The sequence below is a fragment of the Micrasema longulum genome, unplaced genomic scaffold (assembly GCF_059751315.1).
Source record: "Micrasema longulum isolate JH-2025_06_02 unplaced genomic scaffold, ASM5975131v1 h1tg001257l, whole genome shotgun sequence".
Lineage (NCBI taxonomy): Eukaryota > Metazoa > Arthropoda > Insecta > Trichoptera > Brachycentridae > Micrasema > Micrasema longulum.
Window position 1 is genome coordinate 171,854 of NW_028278444.1, and position 27,977 is coordinate 199,830.

The 27,977-nt window shown below is 33.2% G+C and overlaps 2 protein-coding genes and 1 long non-coding RNA gene across 4 annotated transcripts in view; 1 reads left to right on the forward strand and 2 right to left on the reverse strand.

Annotated features, from left to right (window-relative positions):
• Positions 1 to 7,337, forward strand: LOC148276233 (uncharacterized). The gene is made up of 3 exons (XM_088234550.1): positions 1 to 371; positions 3,705 to 3,927; positions 4,814 to 7,337. Exons 1-3 carry the CDS (start codon positions 297 to 299, stop codon positions 6,241 to 6,243), a joined length of 1,728 nt encoding a protein of 575 aa, XP_088090676.1. The 5' UTR covers positions 1 to 296; the 3' UTR covers positions 6,244 to 7,337.
• A 2,461-nt stretch (positions 7,338 to 9,798) lies between these two features.
• On the reverse strand, positions 9,799 to 11,298 carry LOC148276234 (uncharacterized). Its single transcript, XR_015823826.1, has 2 exons — positions 11,160 to 11,298; positions 9,799 to 10,655 (listed from the first exon to the last, which is right to left on the reverse strand). It is a non-coding gene; the product is annotated as an uncharacterized LOC148276234 (long non-coding RNA).
• A 6,383-nt stretch (positions 11,299 to 17,681) lies between these two features.
• The window catches only part of LOC148276235 (scavenger receptor class B member 1-like), a 93,823-nt gene continuing 83,527 nt past the window's right edge, over positions 17,682 to 27,977 (reverse strand). For both annotated transcript variants that reach the window (XM_088234541.1, XM_088234542.1), the window contains 5 exons: positions 24,016 to 24,262; positions 22,209 to 22,358; positions 20,528 to 20,646; positions 19,011 to 19,139; positions 17,682 to 18,055 (listed from right to left, as the gene is read on the reverse strand). In XM_088234541.1, coding sequence (XP_088090667.1) covers positions 17,819 to 18,055; positions 19,011 to 19,139; positions 20,528 to 20,646; positions 22,209 to 22,358; positions 24,016 to 24,262 — 882 coding nt within the window. In that variant the 3' untranslated portion in view covers positions 17,682 to 17,818. The remainder of the gene's footprint in view (positions 18,056 to 19,010; positions 19,140 to 20,527; positions 20,647 to 22,208; positions 22,359 to 24,015; positions 24,263 to 27,977) is intronic.

Genomic DNA, 27,977 nt, shown 5'->3' on the forward strand with positions numbered 1-27,977 from the left:
ATTATGAAGAATTTGGCAGATGTCAACCCCAATTAAACTTTAATTGTCTATGGAACTTCCTCTAATGGAATTTTTATTTATCGTCAGAGCTGTCATTTCGCGATATAATTACTTTGCGTATTGATTTCTTAGTGAATATTACAATTATATATGCGGTTAAATCATAGTTTTTATGTTTCGTGTAGTATCAGAACTACGCGTCGTGTTCGAAAAAAAATATTTATAGGTTATGTTACATTGTCTTGATATGACCAAGTGAATTACTTCGACAAAATATGAAAATATGTTTATGAAACATGGCATTCGTAAAACGTGAACTACCCTTAAGTTTCAATTTGGACGACGATATTTATGGAGCATTCGACGCCACAGTGAGTACCTAACATATATTATTGAATAAAACAATATGTAAAATAATTCATTGACGTATAATAAAATGAAACAAATTATTTTCATAATGCCAAAATTACGAATTAGAACAAAGTTTGAAACGATAAAATAGCTTATTTTACTTCTTACAAGTTAAGGGTTTTTATATTTCACCAATAAACATATGTTTAAAACAGTTTTCTTAATGTTTTTAAAACCCAATCTTAGTAATTCTTTCAAGGATTTTGTCAATTCGAATTGCCAGGTGATCAGTCTTACGCTTCTGGTGTTAGACTAGAAACATTGAAACATTGCAGTTTTCACGGAAAAATCATATTTATTTTTTAATTTGCAAAATGTCATCGTTATAGGATTTTAAAAATCTAAAACCATTTCCATAAATATAAAAAAATCTTATAAAATCGTATGAAACTGAAAATGAAAATATGCAAGTTACTAGCTTGTACCCACAGCTTCTCTCAAGTGGTATTAGGGAAAAATAAGTTGGGTAATTAATTAGTTTCGTCATTCATTTTTTTTTTTCTTTTCTTCCTTTCTTTCCTTTCCAACTTTCCCAATGGAATAATATTTTTTTGCAATAAAAAGAAGCCTGTATCTATTGCCGGCTCTCCAACTATTACCATGAAAAAAATAAGACATCCATTATAGTCCTTAAAATATAGCTTGATTAAAATGACAGCTGCCAAACTAATGTCAATAGTGATGGGAAATTACTGATCACTGATCATGTACCGATCAAATCGATTTTATCAGTTTTTTCATGCAAACATGAAACTTTGCTTCCTTAAATTGATATAACAATGCAAAAACAAGTCTATTATTTTATTTTATTTATTTGGGAAATCAACAGTTTACATACATATTTTTAGTAAACAAACAGATATAGTGTATAAACTCAGAACTAATAACAGATTTTCACATAGTATACAAAGTTAGTACAGAAAATATATTACATATCAAATAAATACATACATAAAAAAATGATATTTTCATGTACTCAATAATCCAAGATTTTTAAATATTTATTTTAAGAACATTAAGTTACTGTAAATTGGGCGGGATAAGGACAAGAATGCTTGAAGAGAGGATAAGGAGGGGAGGGAAGATGTACATATTTATTATTATAATGTCTCTATAGTGTGTTTAAGACAATTATTCACCAAAAAATAAGACATTTATATTAACACATTACAACAGAGATGGAGAATACCTTAAATAAGGGAATATGAAAGTCTAGGCATTTACAGGGCTTATGGCCTGTCATTGGTTGGTTTAAGTGGCCACTTTACACACTGTAACGTTCACCATTTTGCCTATGTTTGAACATCCATATTACTTCAATTCTTCCATCTGTTGATTTTAGTGAAGTTAAAGAGCTGAAACCTTTATTGTTGTGAAGAGATTCATCTGATTGAATTATTTCACATACTAGGCAACGCCTGAAAACACTTTTCCAATTTTTAAACTTCTTCTTGGACCAGTTGGTTTCATTACAATATTTGAGTTTGTCCAAATGTTCGTAGACAAAATACTGAATTCAATGGCTGGTTTAAGTGGCCACTTTACACACTGTGTAACATTCACCATTCTGCCTATATTTGAACATCTATATTCCTTCAATTCTTTCATCTGTTGATGTTTGTGAAGTTAAAGAGCTGAAACCTTTATTTATGCGGGTGAGATTCATCTAATTGAATTATTTCACCTACATACTACGCAACGCCTGAAAATGTTATTTTTTCAATTTCTATACTTCTTCATGGACCAGGTAATTTATCAACAATATTTTGAGTTTGTCCAAATTTTTGTAGACAAGGACTGGATTCAACTCCCTGGGGAGCTGTTTATATTAACATATTACAACAGAGATGAAGAACATTTAAGAGAATCTCACCTGCATAAATAAAGGTTTCAGCTCTTTAACTTCACACACTTATGTTTATACAGATGAAAGAATTGAAGGAATATAGATGTTCAAATATGGGAAGAGTGGTGAATTTTACTAAGTGTGTAAAGTGGCCACTTAAACCAACCAATGACAGGTCATAAGCCCTGTAGATGCCTAGACTTCTATATTACCTTCTCTTAAATGTTTTTCATCTCTGTTGTAATATGTTAATATAAACAGCTCCCCAGGGAGTTGAATCCAGCCCTTAGAATATGTTGACCGTCACATGTCAATATATATATGAAAACTTGATGTATGTACATGAAAATATTGTTGATTTTATGAGAAACTGAGATTTCCATAGGCACAACACTAGAAATAAAGATATGCTAGTTGTGCCCACTACTAGACTGCAAAAAATTAACAATGCTTTGCCTCAAACTGCATACGATTTTACAATAAGGTACCTCTTGAAATTCAGGCTTTGCCAACAATTCAAAGATTTTTTCAAGCACAGCCTGTTTAGAAAGAGCTACATAGAGTGGAAGAATATTTGCAGGACGAGACAGCTTGGCATCAGATTCGTGTTTGTTGATTCAAATTTATTCACTTGGTAGGTTTAATTTATTAATTATTGATTTATATTTCACAGTTATAATTTTATTGACGATTATAAAAGATTTGACGAAATCTACATAAAGAATAATAATAATAATAATGAATTAATTTCAAATGGTTTCTTTTTGGCATCCTTTCTTATGGATCTCCCCTGTTCAGAATCTATGTCCAGGACTGCCATGTGCGAATGTCAGCTTGAGGAAGAAGACTTAAACCATGTTTAATCTTAAATGTTAAATCTTTTTGATAGTGATAGTTGTTAATGTAATTTATATAGATGGTGTAAAGTACTGTGTTTTATATTTTCCAGTGAGGTTACATTATTTTTATTTTTAATTATAGTTTATAATGGAAAAAATATGAATAAATAAATAAATATTAAAAAATAAAAACAACACATATTAAGGACAACATAAAAACAAAGTAAGTTTAACACCTTTATAACTAAATATTACACCACAATATATGATTGAAAATATTTTTTCTTACACTAACAAAATAATAATATAAAAATGCTTTTATGAACGGAGGAAGTGTAAATCTATAACTAAGGGAGTTAAGGTCGTTAACATCACATGCCACCCAAACGATGCAGCCATAGTGGCAGTGATAATTAAAACATATCCATCTCAGTTAGTTAAAAATCTGGATGCCCAAGAAATGTGGTTTAGTATAGCGTTGTTTTTCAATATGCATATCTGAAAGGGCGCCACAAGAGTGGATCCGGTTGGGTGGAGGAGCATCGATGCAATGTGCACACAGCAGTGTGATACAATAACCTGTGTTGAAAAGTGACCCTTTGTTCCAGATCATGAGGAATCAGCCGGTTGGCAATCCTCAGCAGAACGGCAACGGTCCGACGGACAACGACCTCCAGCCATTCCCGGTCCCTTCCGGGGCTGACGACAACCGGAACTCTGATTCCCTCAAGGACAAGGTCAGCGATGAGAGGCACCAGTTTGTCCCTTTCCAAATCAAAACCGAATACGATGAACTCGCCTGGAACCAGCGCGATAACGCAGACCTGAATGGTAAGAAGAAATGAGATAATTTGTTAATGCTTACCATACATTTATAACCGTAAAATACTGTACGTTTTGTATCATATTCAAAGAAATTATAATTTTGCACTGTATTTGGAAACTTCGAACATTCTTTCCGAAGGATTATTTTTCTTCAATAGGATACCTTTGACTTATTATTTATCACATACGACATTAGGCGTTTGCAGTGGCCGTTTTTGGCACTATTCCGGCGGCCTCCGTGGTGTAGTCGTTAAGACACTTGGTTCGATTCCCGGTGAGAACACAAAAATTTAATTTGATTTTTCTCAAGCCTGGGTATTCTGTGTTGTAATTCACCACTGCAATTGGGCCTCCTGGCCTGTGGTGCAAAAAAAAAAAGGAATCAGCCAGTGCTAAGTGTTGATATTTCAATCATAATGGAAATATCTGCTGGATGTCATTGTGATATTTTTATTTTTAAAATAGTTTAGAATAAAGCTTTGTATATCGCAAAGCTAATCATAATTGTTGTTTTAGTTGATTTTCACAGAATCGTGGAAAAATAGCCATTTATAATTGTATTATTTATATGTTATATACTTATATGTATGTACAAATTAATGATAATGTTTTGTAGATTGCCTATAAAAAAAAATCAACGCTCGCCACTGCAAGGGACCTGCTCATATTTGCTCTTGTTTCTTTACCAATATATTTAAAACAATAAAAAATTACAGTGATTTTATGCTCTTTATACTAAATACTCTTATCACCTAAATTCATTCACTCTTCCTACCTGTACACAATTTCTTATGATGGTCATCCCATACTTGTTAATTTTTTTTGCACAATTACTTCTATTTTATTAAATTTATTTCAACATTCTTCATAACAAATATTTATATATTTTTAGCTCAAATTAACGCAGCGATCGGTCGGACGTCCCAGAATCCACCGCAGATGACGAATGCCTACAACCATCCACTGAATTATCAAAGCATACAAAACCCTTCCAACTACCAACAAATATTCCCTTTGGCGTATGAGAGGCATCACCAAGCCTTCGCCAACAGTTTCCTCTCAGCCTACTCTCAAGCGAACTCTTCCAACATGCCGTACTTTCGGCAACAGCCGGACCTGCAAATCTCCAACCTGGTAAGCAAGGACCTCGACCTCTTAGATTCTAGCAGAAAGAGAGACATTGACAATCAATTCTCCAAGAACTTAATACCGAACGAATTGAACGAAAGGTTACAGGCGCTTTCGAACCAAGAACTCCTGTATAGCTCTGTTGAAAAGATTGATAAGGACAGGGAAGAGAGTTCGCTAATGAACAATGATACGTTGGCGAGATACGGGAAGTTAAAAACAACCAATGGAATGCGTTTATCACAGGCGACGAATGTGTATTCAAGTGTAGAGGCAGTACTAAATGAATTCAATGAAAAGAAGCAATATGATGATTCGCTCCCAGCTGGCGTAGAAAGAGTCAAGTCATATCAAAGTACTTCCTGTGACAAAGGCGAACCATCCGGGTTAAGTGAAGATGGCAAAGGTAAGTTTAACTGCGAGGATTGCCCCTATGCCTGTCAGTCCTCTGCCATTCTAAAAATTCACGAACGTACTCACTCCGGCGAAAAACCGTTCAAGTGTAAATACTGTGATTACAAATCCGGACAAAAAAACAACGTAGTCAAACACGTCTTAGTCCATATGAAGGAGAAACCGTTTAGATGTCAGTACTGCGTCTACACCTGCGCCCAAAAGAACAATCTAGTAGTTCACGAACGCACACACACGGGCGAAAAGCCGTTCGTTTGTACGTACTGCGAATACAGAACTGTACAGAAACCGAACTTAGTCAAACACATGTATCTACACACAAACGAAAAGCCGTTTTCTTGCGACGTTTGCGAGTACAGATGCGTACAAAAGACGAATCTTATGAAGCATAAACAGAAGCACTCGACGGAAAAACCGTTTGAATGTTCCGAGTGCGATTATAAAAGCACCCAAAAAGCCAATTTGAATAAACACCAGATACTGCACACGAAACCCAAGCCGTTCCAATGCGAATTGTGTTCTTTTCAATGCGCTCAAAAGTGTAATCTTTCCAAACACAAGCAGAGCAAGCACGGCCAGCCGTTGTTCGATGACAAAATCAATCCCGAAGACAAATTCCCGGACCCAGAAATCACATACGACCAGGGGATCGAAGGCCAGACCGACAGACTTCTGCCGATGGTCAGCTCCAATTCCACTCAAGATTTAATCAAAAATGAATTCCAAGGAGACTACTCGCAGTCTAACACCAGCGAACAGCCGTTAATCGATCAAAACTGATATTAGTAGATCTACTGTTCAAATTATATATACATCGACGGTAAGAAGGAAACGTGACTAATGCCTCATAAAGTGGATTCAATGAAGTATGAGAGTTACTTTTTTATTTTTTAATAAATTCCTAAACAATATAAGTAAGACAGGTGTTATTTAAAATTATTAAGGCTACGTAGGATAAATACCTAAAACAGATTTGAATGTAAATCTAAATAACAATTGAAGACATGAGTGAATGAAGGCATTTTAAAAATATCAGGCAAATCTTTAAAAATATACTTATTTGTTTTACATAATTGAAGATTTTACATTCAGCCGTTTCCCATAAAGCCAACTACACCATAAAAAAGTAGCAGAAAACCCTTTATGTACACTGTGTTCTTTAAACCCTGTCACATCCGAAACCACGATGATCAGTATGGGCAAGAAGACATATTAGCATATTTAAAAAAATATTTGGAACAAAGAATTTTTTTTAAACAAACTATTAAAAAAACCAAATGGTTGCTTACTTCTGCAGGGGAGAAGCAAGGGGGGCGTGGCCGTGCGGTCGGCAGTGTATCAGACTCCCACCTCCCCCTCCTCGTTTCCCCCCTGCATAAGTAAGGAACCATTTGGTTTTTTTTTTTTTTTTTTAATATATGTTCTAAAAATTTATTTTAATGTACCAACATGTCTTCTTACTCATACTGATTATCGTAGTTTCGGATGTGACAGACTTTAATGAACACCCTGTATATATGAGGGTGTACAGAGGGTGTTTGGGTAGGTAGGAAGAAATTGCCTTAAGGCAATATGCCCGCCCTTATATGTATATTTATTGTATATGTATAAAAAGTGTCAAATACAGAAAATAACGGAAATTTTTGTTTTTTGAAAAAAAATAATTATACTTCTACATTAATGTTGTCGCCTTCAAAATAGTCCCCATTAGATATTAGGCACTTGTGCCAGCGCTTCTTCCAATCCTCCACACACTTCTTAAACTCCATCTTTGGGATAGCCTGTAGCTCTTTCAGCGATGCGCTTTTAATGTCATCTATGCTTGTAAAACGATGGCCCTTTGAGGTTCTCTTTATTTTTGGAAATAGGATAAAGTCACACGGAGCCATGTCTGGCGAATATGGAGGTTGGGGCATCGTTACAGAATTGTTTTTGGCCAAAAATTTATGCACTAGCGATGAAGTGTGAGCAGGTGCATTATCGTGGTGCAAAAGCCACGAATTGTTTAGCCACAAATCCGGGCGTTTTTTCCAACGGCGTTGACCTTGTAGGTAGTACTCCTTATTGACCGTTTGACCTCGTGGCGAGAATTCACGATGCACTATGCCATTAAAATCTGAGAACTCAGTGAGCATCACCTTCACTTTTTTTTCTTTTTTGTTCAAAATTTAAGAATGTTTTGAAAATTGCCAAGCTCATAAAAACACATCTAACCTTAGTGGCTGCCACAGACAAAATAAACATCATTGTTGCACTCATGTGCAGCCAGCGTTGCCAGACCCGATCAAGCGAAAAAAGGTAGATTCAGAAAAATAAATCGGTAGTTTCCGGAGAGGGGGTAGGAGGGGAGGAGGGGGGCAAAAATAAATTAGACAGTTGTTCGAAATTAAAGCGCCATTTTGCCTAAGGCCGTTGCTTTAAATAGTTGAAAACGCTTGGTAAATGAACAATTGAAAACCAAAAGGACTGCAATAAGTGAATCACCAAAATATAGTGATTTATAATGTATTCTTTTTCTTACAAAAAAATGTAAATTACAATATTTCATTTCAATACTCAAATATTCATTTAAAAAAGGATTATTTGAGTTGGTTATTATAAAAAATAATAATACATAGATTAAAATTCAAAATATTATTTTATTGAATGAATGACACAATGTTATCAAAATATATAGTATTTTTATTGTCAGACAAAGAAATAATTAAGGTTTTAAAGTTCTTTTAGTGCAAATTAAAACTTAATAAAAACTGCTAACTGCTGAAGTACTGAACAAATTATTTAAACAATGATCAACTAAATTGACATAGATATTTAACTGAAGTTAAAACCATTTATATTATTTTCAATATGAAAAGTAATCACTCTACATTTCACTTCATAACATAGACATATATACATTTTTCAATAATGTCATGAAATTCTATGCCATGATTTATTTTACCATATTATATTCAACAATACTAGCCAATTCCATAATTAATATATCATTCATTGTATACTTATGTACGATAGATAAGCAGTTTTTTAAAAAAGCAACTGATGGCAATCGAAGTGAGCAAACAAGCAATAAATTATTATAAAATAAATTCATTTTATTTGCATTGAAATTTTGTTCTGTGGAAAAAACAAGGAAATGTATAAAAATCGGTAGAATTTCAATCGAATTCGGTAGATTGCTCCCAAAATCGTTAGATCTGGCAACGCTGAATGCAGCTGACAATTTTAGCATACTTCAGGGGCATGTATACCAACATAAATTAGCAATCGGACTCTGCAAACCTGCGAAATTTAAAAATTCCCGTTATTTTCTGAACACACCTCGTATGCAGTTTACATACATATGCATAAGGGGGGGGCATATTTTCATTGTAAAACAAAACATGAAAAAAAACATATATATTTTATTTTATTTGACACTTTATATACATGTACAATATATATATACATATAAGGGCGGGCATATTGCCTTAAGGCAATTTCTTCCTACCTACCCAAACCGTTCAGTTTGAGAAAATGGTAAATACATGGACATATTGCATCTTACAATTTTATACAAAAATTAAAAGCAAAGATTAACAAAAATAAATATATATAAAAAATAAAAAAATTAACACTATACTATGAAGAGCTGTATACATTTTTATGAAATAAAAATTAACTAAATATCTACACTATACTATAAATAAAGAGAGGAGGAGGGTAAAGAGGGCAGGAAGGAGGGAGGATTTTATTGGATACAAAACTTAAACCGTAGATATTTCTGTTTTTTTTTTGTAGTACTTTTATCCACTCACGTCTTCAATTCGTAAAAATGAGTCCAATTTTGTGATGTAAATCCTTTGATTATATTGAAAATAAGCGGTGTTTCTTTAAAAATGATTTTCTTACATAAATATTTGCATTATGATTTACCCATATATTTAAATTTTGGTGCCATTTTCAACGAGTTGTAAATAACTCGCTATTAGAAAATGGGAATCAAATCGGGATAGAGTTAGATTCGAACCCCGGACCTCTGATCCGTGAGTCCGCAACACCAGCCACGGGATGCAACCAATGTTTTTGACTGCCGACATCAAACTATAGTCCTTAAAATATATCTTGATTAGAATGACAGTTGTCAGCAAAAATGACGACATAACTTTGTAGTGATGTCTGAAGAGTGATTTATATTGACACACGAAAAATCATTCGTATCTGGTATGTTAATGAATTTTTTTAAATACAATGCTTGATGTATAAATCAACATAAATATATAAAATCAGCTTTAAAACTAAAATAAACCTAATTAATAACGACATTCTTACAAGATTACATCATTTTGCAAAAACGTTAGAGATGGACAAATTGATCGAATAAAAAAATATTTAATTCATTTGTTCATGAAAAAAGTATAAATGTCTTATTTTTTGGTGAATAATTGTCTTAAACATACTATAATAGGCTTGTTTTTGCGTTTTCATATCAATTTTCGGAGACAGAGTTTCATGTTTGCATGAAAAAACTGATAAAATCGATTTAATCGGTACATGATCAGTGATCAGTAATTTCCCATCACTATTGGCATTAGTTTGGTAACTATATTTTAAGGACTTTAAATGACGGATCGCGCTCAAACTTAGCGTCAATATAGAGTACATGTGTGCCAACTTAGCGGAAAAAAAAACTGAAAAATAATTTACGCAGGCCTTTAAATAATTATGAATTTGACCAAATGTATGCCTTTTTAAAAACTGTTCTAATAAATTAAAACAGAATCCTTGATGAGCATGTTTGACTTGATGTCTATTCTCAGTTAAAAATCTTAATGGATTTTAAATCCTCCAAAGAAAATCGAGTGGAAATAAGTCTGCCTCGCAGTATAGTGGTTTGCGCGTTCGCCTACCATGCTTAAGGTCTCAGGTTTGATTCCTGGTAAGGTCGACATGGAATTGAATTTAAAGATAGTCCCTGAACTGATATCTGACCCCCCCTCCCCGTCAAGGGTGCCGCAAGTAAACAATTTTTTTTTTCGAGTTAAGTATGACATTTAATAGAATTTGAAAACCACTGTGCCAACCTGCCGTAGTTAAAAAGTTCTTTGTTACCGCACATGGAATGCATACTGGCATTCTAAGATGATATTTATCTATAATCTTGTATCAATTAATAATATCATGGTCAATATTACTACCCGACATTGGCGAACCTAGCGTACAGTCCATTGAAATGTTTTATAAACAAATGTACGCGTGACAGAACGATTTCAAATAAATTATTCTAGTGTGCCTACGAATCGAATTTTGCTTGTTTATTTGGTTCACCGACAGACACAAACACATCAACATACGTTTATCAAACATCAACCAACCCAAACTAACCAACAATAATTTAATTGTAGTAATTTCGAAATTGTATGTGTTCAAACGGATGAAGAATACGGTTCTGTCTAGAACCAGAACCCTTGTTAATGGAAAACAAATGAAATTAAGTCCACATCGTTGTGTAGTGGTTGGTGCGTTTACCTATTCCTGATTTCTTGGGTTCGATTCCTGGCCGGACGGACGTGAAATATTGGTTTTAAAGGTGGTTTTACACTGCATTATCTTAATGTTCCTTAACTGGCACCTGGCTGATGACCTTACTTTCGATGTAACAAAAATGATTTAGATACGCTAGAATTGTAGTCCCAATGCAGTGCCCTATTCTCCACGAGATTTGGACAAAGTTGCGAGGATTATTTTTCTGCCAAATTTTTTAATATGCTTGAAATTAAATTGTCTGATAACAAACAAGATCACAAAAGAGAAATCAAAATCTGGCTGAAGAAAATTAGGATGGAAGAAATAAAAGATAATATTTAAAACACAAGAGGAATTAAAATCTGGCTTTTATGCTTTTAAGAAAATTGGATGGAAGAAATAAAAAAAAATATTTGAAAGAAGAGAAATATGTAAAAAAATAATATTTGAATACTTGACAGTCCTCCTCAGAACAGGTTTTCCTAGTGAGGACTCTTTAATTACTTTTGTATATAAAATAGTTTTTAGTAAAAATAAAAATAATAATAAATATTCAAGACTATACTAATATGAAATGTGGCAGTCATATCATAATTTATTAGGTTTAAAAATTAACTATTGATGACATTTTGAATTTAATCATGGTTGTTATTTAATGTATATTACAGTATTGTATATTGAGTAAATTGTTTTATTTGTGGTAAAAAATTGTGATCTGTTGGCCTTGTGGTGTAATGGTCAGCGTGTTAGCCTACCATGCAAGAGGTCTCGGGTTCGATTCTCGATATGGTTGATATGAAATATTTATTTAAGAGGGTGTTTTCACACTAGAATATTTCATAGTCCCTGGGCTGGTACCTGAAGCGTAAGGCTGATCATCTTACCTTCATGTAACAAAAATGATCAAGATCGTCTGCGATTGGTGTACCAATGCAGTGTTCTATAATAATAATATTTGGCTGATTTATATAGCGCCATTTTTGTGAAAAATCACCTCAAGGGCGCTTTAGAATTGTATACTTAAACTTACATTCTAACTAAGCTAAAGTGATATATTATATTTTCTGATTTAAAATTGAGGTTATGATAAACTAAAGAAGTAAGATTTTAGTTGGGATCTGAACTGACTGGGACTGTCAATGATTCGTAAGTTTGAAGGCAATCGGTTCCAGGCAGTGGGGCCGGCAACGGCAAAAGCACGATCTCCGAATCTAGTATTTGGGGAGCGCCGGATTTCGATAAGTTTTCCTCTTCCTGAATCAAATGCTGACATAAGAGTAGATGTTCTTTGACCTGTATTTTCCCTAATACAAAGGTCCGATAGGTATCTTGGAGCCATATCATGAAGAGATTTAAATACTGTCCAGCAAAACTTGTATTTTATTCTCTCTGGGCTTTTTAACCAGTGCGAATCTCGAAGATGTTGTGAGATGTGAGAATATTTTTTACTCCCGTAATAAGCCTCGCTGCTGCATTGAAAACAGATTGAAGTTTATTAGTTTGATATTTCGGGAGATTTGCGTATATTCCATTACAGTAATCTAGACGCAAAACGACATAAGCATTTACAAGAGCTTTAGTTGCGTCCATAGGAATGTTTTTCCGCACGAATTTGAACTTTCGGAGATGGGAGAAACCAGCACTTACCGTTTTATTGACCTGAGAATGAAGAGAAAGATCTGAATCTAAATGAACACCCAGTAGTTTAACATTTATACTGGGGGTACATTAGGTGCGGAAAGGGAATGTTGATGAATAAATCACAAATGTCAAAATCTTTTTTCAAAGTCGTTTTTCTCAGTTTCACGCATTTAGACTTGTGAGACTCCGGATGGTGGGGGGGGTTACGATATGTTATCAAATGGTCATTTTATGACAGTTGTATTTTTGAATAATTGACTATTTCTTTATATAAATTTTATATTTGAAGCACCAACTTCGTAGTTATTCATTACAATAAAATAAATAAAACAAATTTCTTTTTAACCACTTATTTATTATTTTTTCTACCAACCGGTTTCAAAGCCACACGAGCTTCTTTATCAAGGTATACTTGGCTAATGAATTATATTCTGCTTTATTCTATCAATATTAGTCATTCAAATAGATCAAGTCAAAGAAGGAATCTTGTGTTAGAAATACCACATTGTAAAACGAGGCTAGCACAGAGACATGCATATTTTATAGGCCCAAAAATTTTAAACTCCTTACTGATCCCAAAATTTAAAATTTTCCTTCTTTTAAAAAACTCGCACTATCCTGGATTCAAATTAAAGATATGAATTCTTTTTTCTATGATATATTTGGTTGTCTTTTAATAATAAGGAATATTTTTATATCCTTTTTAATTACTATAAAAAAAACTTCTAATCTTTTGTAGAATATTTTTTTTTCTCTTATGTTACAAAAAATATTATACTTGTCTATTTATTATAGGAGCAAAAATTCATAAACATTTCTTGTATACCCACGAACAGGCCATGCCTTTGTGGGATTTTTGTTTACTATTTTTACTGTTAATATGTATTTCATTGCTATGTAATTATCCTTTATTTTTTCAATACTCTTTTTTACCTCTTATGTGCATTGTAAAAAAAAAACTAAAAAATTTTAATTCAAAAAATTAAAAATATTATGCTTTGTATGGAACCAACAAATCAAGTATCTTTGTCTTGTAAGGATGGGAATTGTAATTTGAGATGGATACGCTCAAAACTAGACATGAGTACATACACTTACAAGATAAAGATTATTTATTTATTAGTTCCGTGCAAAGCACAATATTGATAGAATAAAATAGGATAGAATTCATTAGTTGAGTATACATTGATAAAAACGCTTGTGAAGCTTTGAAACCGGTCGGTAGAAAAAAAAAATAACTGGTTAAAAACTAAGTTGACCGTTTCTTTTTTGCAACAGTTTGACAAGAGCTGACATTAAACATTTAAGTATAATGCTTTTATAATATGAGATTTCTTTATATAAATCTATATATAATGATGTTTTGAGTATGTCCAAATGTTTGTAGACAGGCTGGATTTTTGAACAGAGAGGGAAAACATTTTCAAAAGGTGTTCCCTCTCTGCTGCAACAAATTTAGATCTATGTATAATACTTATTTTTATTGAGACCTATCAACAAAAATGAAAGTTACCATTTCTTTAAAATTTTGAATAAGAAAATTAAACTGGCAGCTGGCAGATTGTAGTAAATGGAGATAGTTTGAAACAGGTCGAAGAATTTGTATATCTGGGTAGTATGTTTACTAGAGATGGAAATATGGACAAGGATATTGAAAGGAGGGTTAGTGCCGGTAACAGAGTTAATGGTGCCTTAAAGTCTGTCGTAGCAAATAAGTGTCTATCGCAAGAGGCTAAATTAGCAGTTCAAAATGGAGTTCTGGTACCAACCCTAATGTATGGAAGCGAAGCATGGAGTTGGAAAAAAAGGGACGAAAGTAGACTGAATGCTGTTGAAATGCGATCCCTCAGGCGAATGTGCGGAAAAACAATGTATGATAGGTGCCCTAATGTCGAAATTAGAGCAGAATGCAAGGCTGAGTTAAGCATTATCGACAAAATTAAGAAAGGTCTTTTGCGATGGTTCGGTCATGTGGAGCGAATGAATGATGAAAGAACGGCTAAAAAGATTTATGATGCGAATGTGTCTGGTTGTAGAAGTCGAGGAAGGCCGAGAAAGACATGGCATGATCAAGTACAACAAATTCTTGAAAGTGGTCATGTGAAGGAAGCAAAGGAAGTGTGCCAGGACAGAGTGGTGTGGCGTTCTATCCTCTCTGCCTACCCCTCCGGGGAAATGGCGTGATGGTTAGTTAGTTAGTTAGTTAAATTAAACTGTGCTGTACATACTGCCGTGCCTTCTAATTTTGCCTTTTTGGTATATAAATAGTTGCCTTTTTTGTTGTGACGGCAGTCAAAACTCGAAGATATAGGGTCGAATCTGTATCTTCGTTATCACTCGCGAGAATTTATCTTCAACTATACTGTCACAGTAAAGATATGCTTCTGTATCTTCCAAGTGTAATCGCCTCTTGGTAGCTGTAAAAACAGGTTATTTTTAAAAATTAATTCCAAAATTTTAAAGAAATCGAGGTTTCCATTTTTGTTTTTATGGGCCACTTTTATCTTGACTTTTTGTCATTCCAATTATGTTATAATTGTTTTTATATAAAATTTGATATGACTAAGTATCTTGTAAATACATATAAATATATATATATATAATTACCACTGTATGAAATTATTATATTGTGTATAAAATAACAGATCTCTAAAAAATACATTTCTTGTTTTATTGTTATTATTTACTTAACATTTTAAATATTTTGTCACAAACTGACCAATGTATAAAGATTATTAAGCTGTAGAGGGATAGGTTGTAATGTCAGCCGTTCGCACGGGGGCAAAGGAAATATAAATGTGAGTTATTATTGAAAGAATTAGTCGTAGAAATATTTTAATACATTCTTAACACTATGGGGTATGATTATGCAAAAAATTTAATCAATATAATGATCAACAAAAATATGCTACCTGGGGGACCCTAGATACCTCCCTCGGGAAAGATTAATAATAAAACAATGAATCATTTGCAGTAATGGTTTTATTCTCAAATAAATTAAAATAGTATAAATTAATGGAATGGTTGCATTTTTCGCTTGCTGAAAGTGTAAATTTAATTTAAATTTACATAAAACAAATTATTTTTAAGATCATTAAAAATTCAGGAATATTTCACTGTATTATACTTACTATTTTATAAAACGGGCTTTAGCGGTGAAGTGAGTAAATCCAAAAAGTATCTTTTTCTGTGAGTGATCACAGAATTGTGATTCAAATGTTCACTGCGACAACTTTCATAAAACAAGACAATATTACGAATGGTAGTCAAATTGCATGAAGAATGAAATATTGTGATGTAATTGCTTTGTAAGATATGCAAACTAGTGTAATTGTCAATTTTTACTACTCAGTAAGGCAAAAAACTCTTCAACATGATTGGAAATTATCGTTAATTTTATTTATCAGCATTTTTGTGCTTTCCAACACTTCAAAAGAACTTTTGTAGCATTTTTGTGCTCTGTATTGACTGAAAATAACTTTACTGGTAATTTTGTGCTCGCAAATAACATAAAAGAGCTTTAACATTTTTACACTTTTGAAAATGCTCAGAAGCATGGAGAATGAAGTAATGTGACAACATAATTAGAAATTATCGTATATTTTATTTAATTATGTTTTTTGGCTCATTCCTGTGAATGTTTTTTTTGCTTTGAACTATTGTTTGGCATTATTTAAAAGTAATAAAATTTATATTGGTATGGGTAAAATGTCCAGACCGGAAATTGGAAAAGGACACCAGGCATTGTATGTTACCAGGGTTTGAATCCCAGCAAGACCACTAACAACATTAAAGAAAAGTGCTAACAGCACGTCGATGTCAATTTGGGTTTCAAAGGCTCGAATCGGGCAATAGAAATCTAAAAGATGCACCTACATCTTGGACAGCCTTCAAAATTTAAACACATTAAAATCCCTGGTGGAGTTAGATCCCCAATACACCATTGGGGAATTATCGCAGAGGCTCAAATTCCCATGGCCAACTGTGCAGTTACATTTACAATGCATCGGCAAAACAAATAAAATGGGAATCTGTGTGAAAACGCACAATTGGTCATAAACGCACATAAGGTCCTTCATTATTATATTATATTTAAGATTTTCTCACTTCACCTCTAAGCTGCCCGTAAAACATGCATTTTCCTATGAGAAGTAGGTATATTATAATTTTTAAAATAAAAGTTTTAGCACAAACTTCACCTTAATCCTAATTGGTATTAAAATACAAAATAATTTAATAATAAATTTCTTTGATTCATAAATAAATGTCTATAATTAAATTTAAAATCTATACAATATCACAAAATCATACCCTTTAATGACAAGGCTTGGGTTTTGACAGATACTCATCAGTAGCTTTGAAAGTGTAATTATATTGTTATATTTTTTTTAATTGTTTGAAAAAATTTGCACTTCTTTGATTTAATGCATATAAACATATCTTATTTTAAGTTGAAAATAATGTAAAAAATGACTATAAATTTAGTCTAAGTTCTAATCACTGAGCAGACATTTTAAATAGTCGACCGCATTTTATACTGTCTAACAATTTCAAAGGACTTTTATCGACAATTCCATGGTGTCTAACAACTCTAAACAACCATATCAGCATTTTTGTGCTTTCTAACAACTCAAAATAACTTTTGTAGCATTTTTGTGCTCTCTGACAACTCAAAAGAAGTCAATCTGCATTTTTGTGCTCTCATTGACTGAAAATGATTTTATCGACAATTTTGTGCTGGCAAACAACATAAAACAGCTTTAAAGCATTTTTACACTTTCGAAAAAAAAAATATTCGCATTTCTGTGCTGTCTAAAAACTCAAATGAACCGTATAAGCATTTTTGTGCTTTCTAACAACTCAAAATAACTTTTGTAGCATTTTTGTGCTCTCTGACAACTCAAAAGAAGTCAATCTGCATTTTTGTGCTCTCATTGACTGAAAATTATTTTATCGACAATTTTGTGCTGGCAAACAACATAAAAGAGCTTTAAAGCATTTTTACACTTTCGAAAAAAAAAGAATATTCGCATTTCTGTGCTGTCTAAAAACTCAAATGAACCGTATAAGCATTTTTGTGCTGTCTTAACAACACGAAGGAACTTTTATGGCATTTTAGTGCTGTATATCAACTAAAAAGAACATCAGCATTTCTGTTCTGTGCTACCTTGTCATTCGGGTGCATTATACATTTTATTTATCTACAGTTTTAAAATATTTGTTTCTTCTTTTCATTTTCATATCCCAGAAGAGTTTTTTTGGCTAGTATGTTTAGTTTACTATGGCGGGTGATGGGAGATTTGCAGCACTGCAGTTTGCAAAATTGGTACATGAATACCAGACCGGCTAGTATCATAACTGTACTAAACATGGCCTGTGCTGTCGGCACGACTTTTACCATCATCACAATCAGGGCCCATACGTAGTTGGGGAGGCGTTGCTGACTCTGAAAAAATATTTAAAACAAATTCATTTTAAGCTATTCAATGAAAAAAAAAACAAATTTATTACATCATCTAAGCTGTAAGCTGATCAATCTTATGCTACAGGGGCCAGTCCAGGTACAGTCCAGAAACAGTGATAGGTAAATAATACTCAATGATTGAATATGAAAATAATTTTATGGTAATGTTCATAAATATACTTATATTAAATCTTCGAACTAATCAAAAAAATATACTTCTAGGATTTTGTCAGTTGTTGTTAAGAGAGATTCTACACCAGTTGGAGATGACAGAAAAAAACAATGTTTTATGCTTAGAGTTATAATGTGCAGCCCACTTATAGAGATGTCATTTTGCTCAATTGCATAGAACAAAAGCTTTGCAAATTTCAAAATTTTATTTGCTCTCTCTTTACTTTTTTTCTAGTTTTTGGATATTTTTTGTGAATATATATTATATGTTTTTTGGATTCCTATTTTTAACTTTTAAATTAACATTTTTTCTCTTAAACTTGGTATAATTACTTACATTTTGTAATTTTTTTTGTTCAATCATATGATTATTGATGTCTACCTGTCCTTTATTAAAAAAAAAACTTTTTTCGTACTTTTTATTTTTATAAGCCTTTTAATGATTTATTTTTCACACAATATGTCAGCGTGTTACTTGAGTGAGACCATTGTGTTATAATATGTACATATGCTTTTTTTTCTCGTTTATCTACTGTATATTATTTGAAGTGCTTATTTCTACACACTGTGTATTTTTTGTAAAGTAAAAGGCACTACGTGCCGTGTATATTTATAAATAAATTACGACAGTATTCAGCCTACTTTCATCCTTGTTGACTTTGTCAAATTAAGGGAGAGTGGCTTTTTAAAATGTAAATGAATGTTTATATTCGTTTGTAAGACCTTATACACTAACTAATAAAGCATAAATAAATAATGAACTCACATATTCTGCCCAAAACAGGGGAATGGTGAAATTGCTGAATCTTGATATCTTTTCGTTGAATCCAGTCACTTCTCCCATTACAAGATTACTTTGAGAACGCGCACGGGACTGCAGAGGAATGCCAGTTGTCTAAAAAGAAAAAAAAATCACAGCATAAATACCCGGGTTACGGCCGAGTGGCTAGTGTTGCGGACTCACAAATCAGAGGTCGCAGGTTCTAATCCCACTCTACCATAACTTGGTTACCATTTTCTAATCTTGAATTATTTACAACTCTCAAAATATTCTGATGTAAAGTTTATATTTACAAAAACTCATAAACCTTAATTGACATAATTCGCAATAGCAAACACTTAAATTATCCAAAAAACTCTAATTATGTCAATATGTTATGCATTTGTTAGAAGTCATTTAGAATATTACGCATCTTGGATATAGAATCCCCAATATGCTACATTTATGATAATAATAGAAAACTATAATTAATAATAATATTTAACCACATGAGGGCATTGGAAGCAAAGATCGCAACCTCCAAAAATATTTTGTTTTAGTTATGATGTCATTCTGTAGTTTATCAACTTTATTTTTATAAAAATCATGAGTTGAGTTGCAAATGTAATTTGAAATCATACTTCTGATGGTTTGAAAATAGTGTTTTGAAGCATAGCAAAATCCATTAGCCATTTTATTCGACTAATGACAGTCTTGAGATTTAAATTTTCAAAATGGCCGTGCCATACAAATATATTTAGAAAGTTTTTTGAATTCATGTTTCTATTAAAGCTAATTTATTAGTATCTTAAAGTTTAAGTTCAGTGAAAATAACATTTCTAACATAAAGACTCTCTTTGGCATTAGTGTAGCAGTTTTTGTTATTTTTCTCGAAAACACCAAAACGGGAGTTTACTATCTTTGCTTCCGACGCCCTCACATTAAGTATGTAAAAAGTGAGATCTGTTTGCAAAGGCAAAGTGATATGACATTCTATTCTCTCTCTTCCTACCTTAATGGGGAAGTGGTGTGAAGATTTGTTTACTTCCTTTCTTTTACAAGTATGTAATTATAAACAAAAGAAGGGAAGGAGCTAAATAAGAATTGAAAAGTAAGGAAAAACAATATGAATAAAAGTTCCTATCGGACAGTTGATTTAATTGCAGCTGTCCAACAGCTCTGCATAATTATTTGTAGTTCTGCGCATGCAGCCAAGGGAGAAAAGTGAGTGTAGTTTGTGCTATTGAACTCACTCTGGAACATGCGTTAGAGTCCTTGTGGGTACACGGAACTTTATCAGGGACAATCTGTCAGAGCCCAGACCGCCTTGTGCATTATATTGAGGTCAGCAATTTTACTTCTGATGGAGAGCCACGGGAGAATGGTGAACGTAGTTTAAGCTGTTGTACTCGCACTGGAACATGTGTTTGAGTCTGGTGGTCCTTATAGATACACGGGACTTTATCAGGGACAATCTAATAGAGCTCAGACCGCCTTGTGCATTAGATTGTAAGGTAACTCACCGGTTCTACGATGGCATATGATTTATGTTTCTCAAGGTCCGGTCGGAGTCCTCCGATGTGACTAATCACCGATGGATCAGTTCCATAGAAATGGGGTAGTGACAGAGCCATAGGGAAATCTATTGAAAAAACAATTAACTTTACATTAATTCATGATGCAATCAATCATTTTTCTTTTTTTTCAACAGTGTTAAATGAACAATATTTTTAGTTTGTCCAAATGTTTGTAGACAAGGAGTGGATTCAACTCCCAGGGGAGCTGTTAACATTAACATATTACAACAGAGATGAAGAACATTTAAGAGAAGGTAATATAGAAGTCTAGGCATCTACCGGGCTTATGACCTGTTATTGGCTGGTTTAAGTGGCCACTTTACACACCGTGTAAAATTTACGATTCTTCCCATATTTTAACATCTATATTTCTTCAAGGACTGGATTGCCTAGTATGTAGGTGAAATAATTCAATTACATGAATCTCACTCGCATAAATAAAGGTTTCAGCTCTTTAACTTCACAAATATCAACACATTAAAGAATTGCAGAAATATAGATGTTAAAATATGGGAAGAATGGTAAATTTTACACAGTGTGTAAAGTGGCCACTTAAACCAGCCAATGACAGGTCATAAGCCCTGTAGATGCCTAGACTTCGATATTACCTTATCTTAAATGTTCTTCATCTCTGTTGTAATATGTTAGTGTAATATTTAGACACTATAAGTAATATATAATCAATCATGTAAATGAATGCCTCGACACGGGTTGTGCCCAGTGAGGTACTCATATTAAAAAAAAAGTTTTATGTAAAACGTGAAATAATAAATAAATAAATATGATGTTAAATCTTCTTACATTTTTCCCACTTGTTTAATTATTATAACCAATGATGAATAATTAAATAAGCTCGTCAAAAGCGAGAAAAAAAATGCATTTCAATTTGTACAAATGAAATAAATCTACAATGTTTGATTATGTCCATATGCTTGCAGACTGGCTGGATTTCCTCCCTAGAGAGTTGTTCATATTTAAATTTATTTCAACAAAGAGGGAAAATTTTTGAGAAGGATATATAGGAGGTCTAGGCATTTACAGGGCTTATGACCTGTCATTGGCTGGTTTAAGTGGCCACTTTACACACTGTGTAACATTCACCATTCTGCCCGTGTTTGAACATCCACATTTCCTCAACTCTTCGATGATGTGTTGACTTTTGTGAAGTAAAAGAGCTGAAACCTTTATCACGCGGGTGAGATTCATCCGGCTGAACCAAATCACCTACTAGGCAACGCCTGAAAACAATTTTCAAATTTTTATACTTCTTCTTTTACCAGGCAGTAAGTAATTCAACAATGTTTGGAAAGAGTTTGGAAGAGTTGAGGAAATGTGGATGTTCAAACATGGGCAGAATGGTGAATGTTACACAGTGGTAAAGTGGCCACTTAAACCAGCCAATGACAGGTCATAAGCCCGGTAAATGCCTAGACTTCCATATTTCCTTCTCAAAAACATTTTCCCTCTCTGTTGAAATAAATAGAAATATATCTACTTTTACTATTTTGATGTTTGTTGTGAGTTGTTGTTATTGTTGTGAGTTATTGTTATTGGTGTAGTTTTAACTGTGTGAATCAACTTTCGGATGTGACCAGGTTTACAATACACGCTGTACAATCAAGCTTACTGAAGTAGCATTTTGAGATGTCACTGAGTCCATTGGGAAGCGGGGGATCTGCTGCAAAGCAGTCCGGATTACTAGGGTCCTTGGTTCTGTGGTAGGTATTGTTGGGTACAAGGTACCTGAAGGCAGGAATCCCTTCAAAATCGAAATCATCTGAAATCATAACACAATCATCCTTTCATTAGACAACTTTCCTTGAAAATGTGTGTGGAAAACAATGGCTGCTATTATTATTTATATAACTTATCGTAAATCATATTTGTTCCTTGGCAAGCTTATTGCCAAATGGCAATTTCTTTCAACCTATTTATTGGGCATAAAATTCGACGTGTTTAACGCTTTTAAAAAACTGTCATTTCCAGCCTGATGGCGAGCTTCACGATGAAGTTGGTTGTAGTCATAGAATTAAGAATAGTCCAAAAGGAGCGTAGAATCATATTTGAATACATCGGACTGTGTCCAATATTTCCCCCACTTAGACACACTTTTGCCGGGCGTATACTTGAAGTCACCGAGTAATATTGCCAGATCGCGAAGAATATAACCATAACACAAATGTAAGTTAAAATAAAAACAATTTGTTAATTTTTCTAAAATTTTATTGTGCACGCGGAAACATTGATTGACACAACATAGTAGATAAGTAAAGGGTCATTTAATAAGAGTTATTAAATTAATTAACTTTGAACTTAAAGTATAAAACAAATTTTATTTGACATAAAACAAATATTTTTGTAAAATGTTTAATAATATTTTATGTTTTAAAGATAATGTCGGCTAAATGTCCACCACGGCGTTATTTAATACGAGCTTCGATTGTCATTATTTCTCTTATTATATGAGCAAAGTAGGGTAAAAAAATTTACTGCCCTGGCAACACTAACGAAATTTCCATTTTGTTTTCGACAATCTGACAGATGGAAAAATAATTAAATTTTTAAGTAATGCATTTGTGACAAACACATTTATTTGATAATTACACATGAAATGTGACACAACACGGCATAGTTGAATTCAAATCAGGAGTGGCGTACTGAGCGACGTCTACAAAGAAACTAATGGGTCAAAATGTAAACCTACTCATTTATGAGTAGTTGAGTCGCCTTCTGTTTGATGTGCGCATGCAGTTTCTAGACTTTTCTTAATTCTATGGTTGTAGTATTTTCTCATATAAAAAGGCTAAGATAATATTTTTTTAAAAAAAAAACAGCGAGAGTTTATTCAAGTCCATATTATAATTTAACTTTCACAGTGTGACAAAAAATAAAATACTTAAAAATAGAACTAGCAGAGTGTTTTCAATGGGAAAAAAAAATAGGGTTGTGGCAGAGGTCCGAGGTTCAAACCCCACTTTACCCCAACTTGATTTCCATTTTTTATTAGATTACTATTGTGAGTTATTTACAACTCGTTGAAAATGGCTACCAAAATTGAAATATTTAAGCAAAATTATAAGAACGCTAATATTTCTTTCTATTATTAAAAAAAATAAAAAGAGAGGAAACAAAGTGAAGTCACGGAAGAGAATGGAGATGTTTCTTCAGGCCTGATTAGAACAGAGTTTACTTTAAATGACAAATGGTTGAATTGCTTTGGCTATTGGCTCTAGCAATCTAGCAATTTTTAAGTTTGGTAACTAAGTTATTGATGGATAACTGTAGAAACATCTTTGATAGTGGATGGGAGAAGATTCCACAGTCGATCTGCATGGACACTATATGGCGAATTAGAAGGGGGCTTTGTGGATAAGAACAAAGAGGTAAACAATAAAGTGACAATCATTGAAATTTTTCACGGAGGTAATGCTTACTCGAATAGTGAAGCGCAATCACTTTACAGAGAGACTTTCGCCAGTATAACAGTGACATATTCCTTTGCAATCTCTGAGTATAAATGAGTCCTTCGGTCGATCCTTGGACCGTTTCCCTGCAATTGCTATCTCGTTCGAAGCCGGGAAGATTGGCTCTGCCTTGAAAATTGTCCAGAGTAAAGAATTTAGAATCTCCGAACTTTGTGCCGATGTAAACAGTCACGCGGTCTGTGAAATTTTTGTACATCTGAAAAACAATAAAAACATATAAACAGATAGGTTCAAATAACATGGTAAAGAAGTTTATTCAACAATGTTTGTCCAAATTTTTATAGACAGGCGGGATTTCCTCTCGAGGGAGTTATTTTGACTTTAATTTGTTGCAACAGAGAGGGAAAACATTTCGAGAAGGGAAAAAAGAAGTCTAGGCTTTTACAAAGCTTATAACCTGTCATTTGCTGGTTTAAGTGGCCACTTTACACACTGTCTAACCACCGTTCTGCCTATGTTTAAACATCCACATTTCCTCAACTCTTACATCTATTAACTTTTTTCCCTCTCTGTTGCAACACATTTAGATATGAACTCCCTAGAGAGATATTCCACCCAGTCTGCAAGCATTTGGACCATTTTTTTTACATAATACTAGTATATACAGAAAAAATATTATAGTGTTTTAAATGTATTTTACACTTTCGATTTAATAATTTTTATGAAACATTTTTTTAATTAAGTATGTCCAAATGCTTGCAGACTGGCTCGATTTTCTCCCTAGGGAGTTTTTCAAATATAAATTTGTTGCAACAGAGAAAGAAAACATTTTTGGGAAGGGAATATAGGAGTCTAGGCATTTACAGGGCTTATGATCTGTCATTGGCTGGTTTACGTGGCCACTTTCCACACTGTGTAACATTTACTATTCTGCCTATGTTAAACATCCACATTTTCTCTACTCTTTCATCTGTCGGCTTTTGTGAAGTAAAGAAGCTGAAAACTTTATCGTGTGTCTGAGATTCATTTTGCTGAACTGATTCACCTTCTAGGCGTTACCTGAGAACAATTTTAAATTTTTTATACTTCTTCTTATACCGGTTAGTTTAATCAAGAATGTATGTCCAAATGTTTGTAGATAGGCTGGATTTCAACTCCCTAGGGAGGAAATGCTGATCAACGTAATATTTGCAAAGGAATAGTTGAAGACCTGACAAATGTCATAGGGTACTTTTCATTCAGAAAACAATCACTCCTTTGGGAAAATTCTAAGAGTGAAAATGAATTTATATTAAAACAGAATAACGCTGCTACGTCGCCATAGACTAACGGATCACCGTATTTTTTTTCAAAGAGATAGTTGGAAAACTCCTGAACATTTTGACAAATGGTTCATCATTACAAGAATGTCCAAATAAACAATCCAGCCGCGTGATATCCGACGAAGATTAGCTTTTTTCACACATATTAGTTACGCGTTTGTTTACTACCATTTATGTGTTTTGGTTGTCGGCTTTTCCTTGAGAAATAGGAACCTGAGCAGCCTGGCAGTACCTACCGCATTGCAACAATTCACAAATTCCATATTTAAATATAAAACTGACGGCTGTATTTTTCCTGAAAAACAAATGAATGTCTTCTGTGATTCGCATGATAAACTAACAACAAATAATATTCCTACCGCTATCTTCATATATAGTTACTGCTAAAGTGTTATTTTTTTATTTATTTATTTAATACCTGCCTTTAATATTTTTATTTATTCATATTTTTTTCTTACAAACTATAGTGAATAATAATGTGACCTCACTGGGGTTTCCCGTGCCGAGAACACTTAACAATATACTTTTTTTTAAATTACACTTGAGAATAAACAAAGAAGACTAACTTCAAAAAATGAAGATAATTAACAAGTATTCAGACAGTTTTAAAAACAAGGTATTTATGTACATCTATATTATTTATATTACAAAACACACAATGAAAATAACAAAATCCTAACATGAGCTATACACTTGTGGAGCAGTTGATTCAATATTGGTATGGGCGAATGAGACAATCCATTTTACTTCTACCTAGCTCCACTATCCATTTTTTGTAGCCTTTTTAAACATTTCCTCATTACTAATTGCTTTGATAGATAGTGGAAGTAGGTTATAGATTTTAATATAATAATACTCAAAATCCCTTTGTCCGAAAGTGGTTTTAGTTTGTATTTGTTAAAGTTGTCTATGTGTTGAGGATCTAGTGATTGTATTATTTATATGTGATATATTGTGGGGGTTTTATGTCTTTTATTTGAGTAAGAGTAGTTTTTGAATCTATATTATTATTATTATTATTATGGATAACTTATATAGCGCCATTTTCGTAATAAAATACCTCAAGGGCGCTTTACATAGTGATTCTATTGTTAAATTAATTTAATTGAAGCTTTTAAATTTGTAATTTAATTAAAACAATTTATTTTGTTGTCACATGCTACGGATTTATTCAAATGATTTAGAGAACAAGTGGGTTTTAAGTTTTTTCCGAAATATCACTTCACTTTCACAGCCTCGCACCTCTGCTGGGAGAGCATTCCATGCCAGAGGGCCTGCGACCGCAAATGCGCGTGAGTATTGTTTTAGCGTATAATTGTTTTGGTGTCATAAGTTGTGATTTATGGAATATTTCTTCAGTAGATGTCTGTATCGGGACTCTGAGTATTATTTTAATTATGGATAATAGCATTATTATCATCACTGCATCTAATATCCAAAAATCCTGATACACAAAGCCTGAATTGAGAAGGAACTAAACATCCGCATCGTTCCCGCACATAATATCTGGTGAAGCGAGGAAGAACAATTCAAAACAGGTGAGTCGATTTCCATTGTATATTAAGTGGCAGTAAACGTCCTTAGTAACGTTTGTGTTGGCTGACCTTGTTGGACCATCTTGAATTAGTTCATGCGCTCTCTAAGCTATCGAGGAAATAACTTTCGTGCCTCTCTCTCGTGTCATCATATATCATCTTAATCTAAACAACAACACTGTAAAATTATAGTGGATTGACATTTATTAGATTCGTTTGTACCTATTGAAATTCAATAAAATTTATATGCTTCGTCTTTTTTAATAAAACACCATAGTTTTATGATTTTAATAAAAATATTAATATTAACGCCTCAGTTAACACATTGTTTTAAAAATAATATTAGCGTTATTATAATTTACCCAAATATTTGAATTTTGGTGTCCATTTTTGACGAGTTGTAAATAACTCACTATTAGAAAATGGAAATCAATTTGTGGTAGAGTTGGGATCTGATCTGATATCCGATCTTATATCCTCGGACCTCTGATCCGCGAGACCACAACCTGATTCAAACAATATCATCATCATCATTCCCCTTTCGCACCTAATGGTGCATAGGGCACTGCATTGGTACACCAATCGCAGTGTATCTTGATCATTTTTGTTACATGAAGGTAAGATGATTGGTCTTACGCTTCAGGTACCAGTCAGGTACTCGATAGATTAAAATTATTGATTTAGATAAAATTACCAGAAATATTCTAGTGTAAAAACACCTTTTTAAATAATTATTTCATGTCAACCATGTCGAGAATCGAACCCTAAAACTCTGGCATGGTAGGCAAACGGGCTGACCACTGCACCACGAGGCCGACGAAATAATATAGTAAAACTCAACAAAAAAGATCTTAATCATAGTTTTATCAAAATCATAATTTAAATTTAGCGAGTACTCTCAGGTAAAATCCTGAAAAAGGAAATCGACTGGAGATTAGTCGGTCTCATGGTGTACTGGTTATTGCGTTTGCCAGGCATTAAATAAGTAAATAATTGTAAAACAATAAATATCAATCCACCATATTTTAATTTTATCATGCCGTGGTGTGAAATGGGTCAATCATGCGATATCACGCAATGGGCTCGTGGTTTGCACGTGCGCAGCGGTCCAGTA

What these genes read in the sequence shown, in the direction of transcription:
- LOC148276233 (XM_088234550.1), top strand. Translation starts at nt 297, where the DNA reads ATGGCATTCGTAAAACGTGAACTACCCTTAAGTTTCAATTTGGACGAC. An exon ending in ATGGAGCATTCGACGCCACA is followed by an intron (nt 372 to 3,704) that starts GTGAGTACCTAA and finishes CCTTTGTTCCAG; the next exon opens with ATCATGAGGAATCAGCCGGT. An exon ending in CGATAACGCAGACCTGAATG is followed by an intron (nt 3,928 to 4,813) that starts GTAAGAAGAAAT and finishes ATATATTTTTAG; the next exon opens with CTCAAATTAACGCAGCGATC.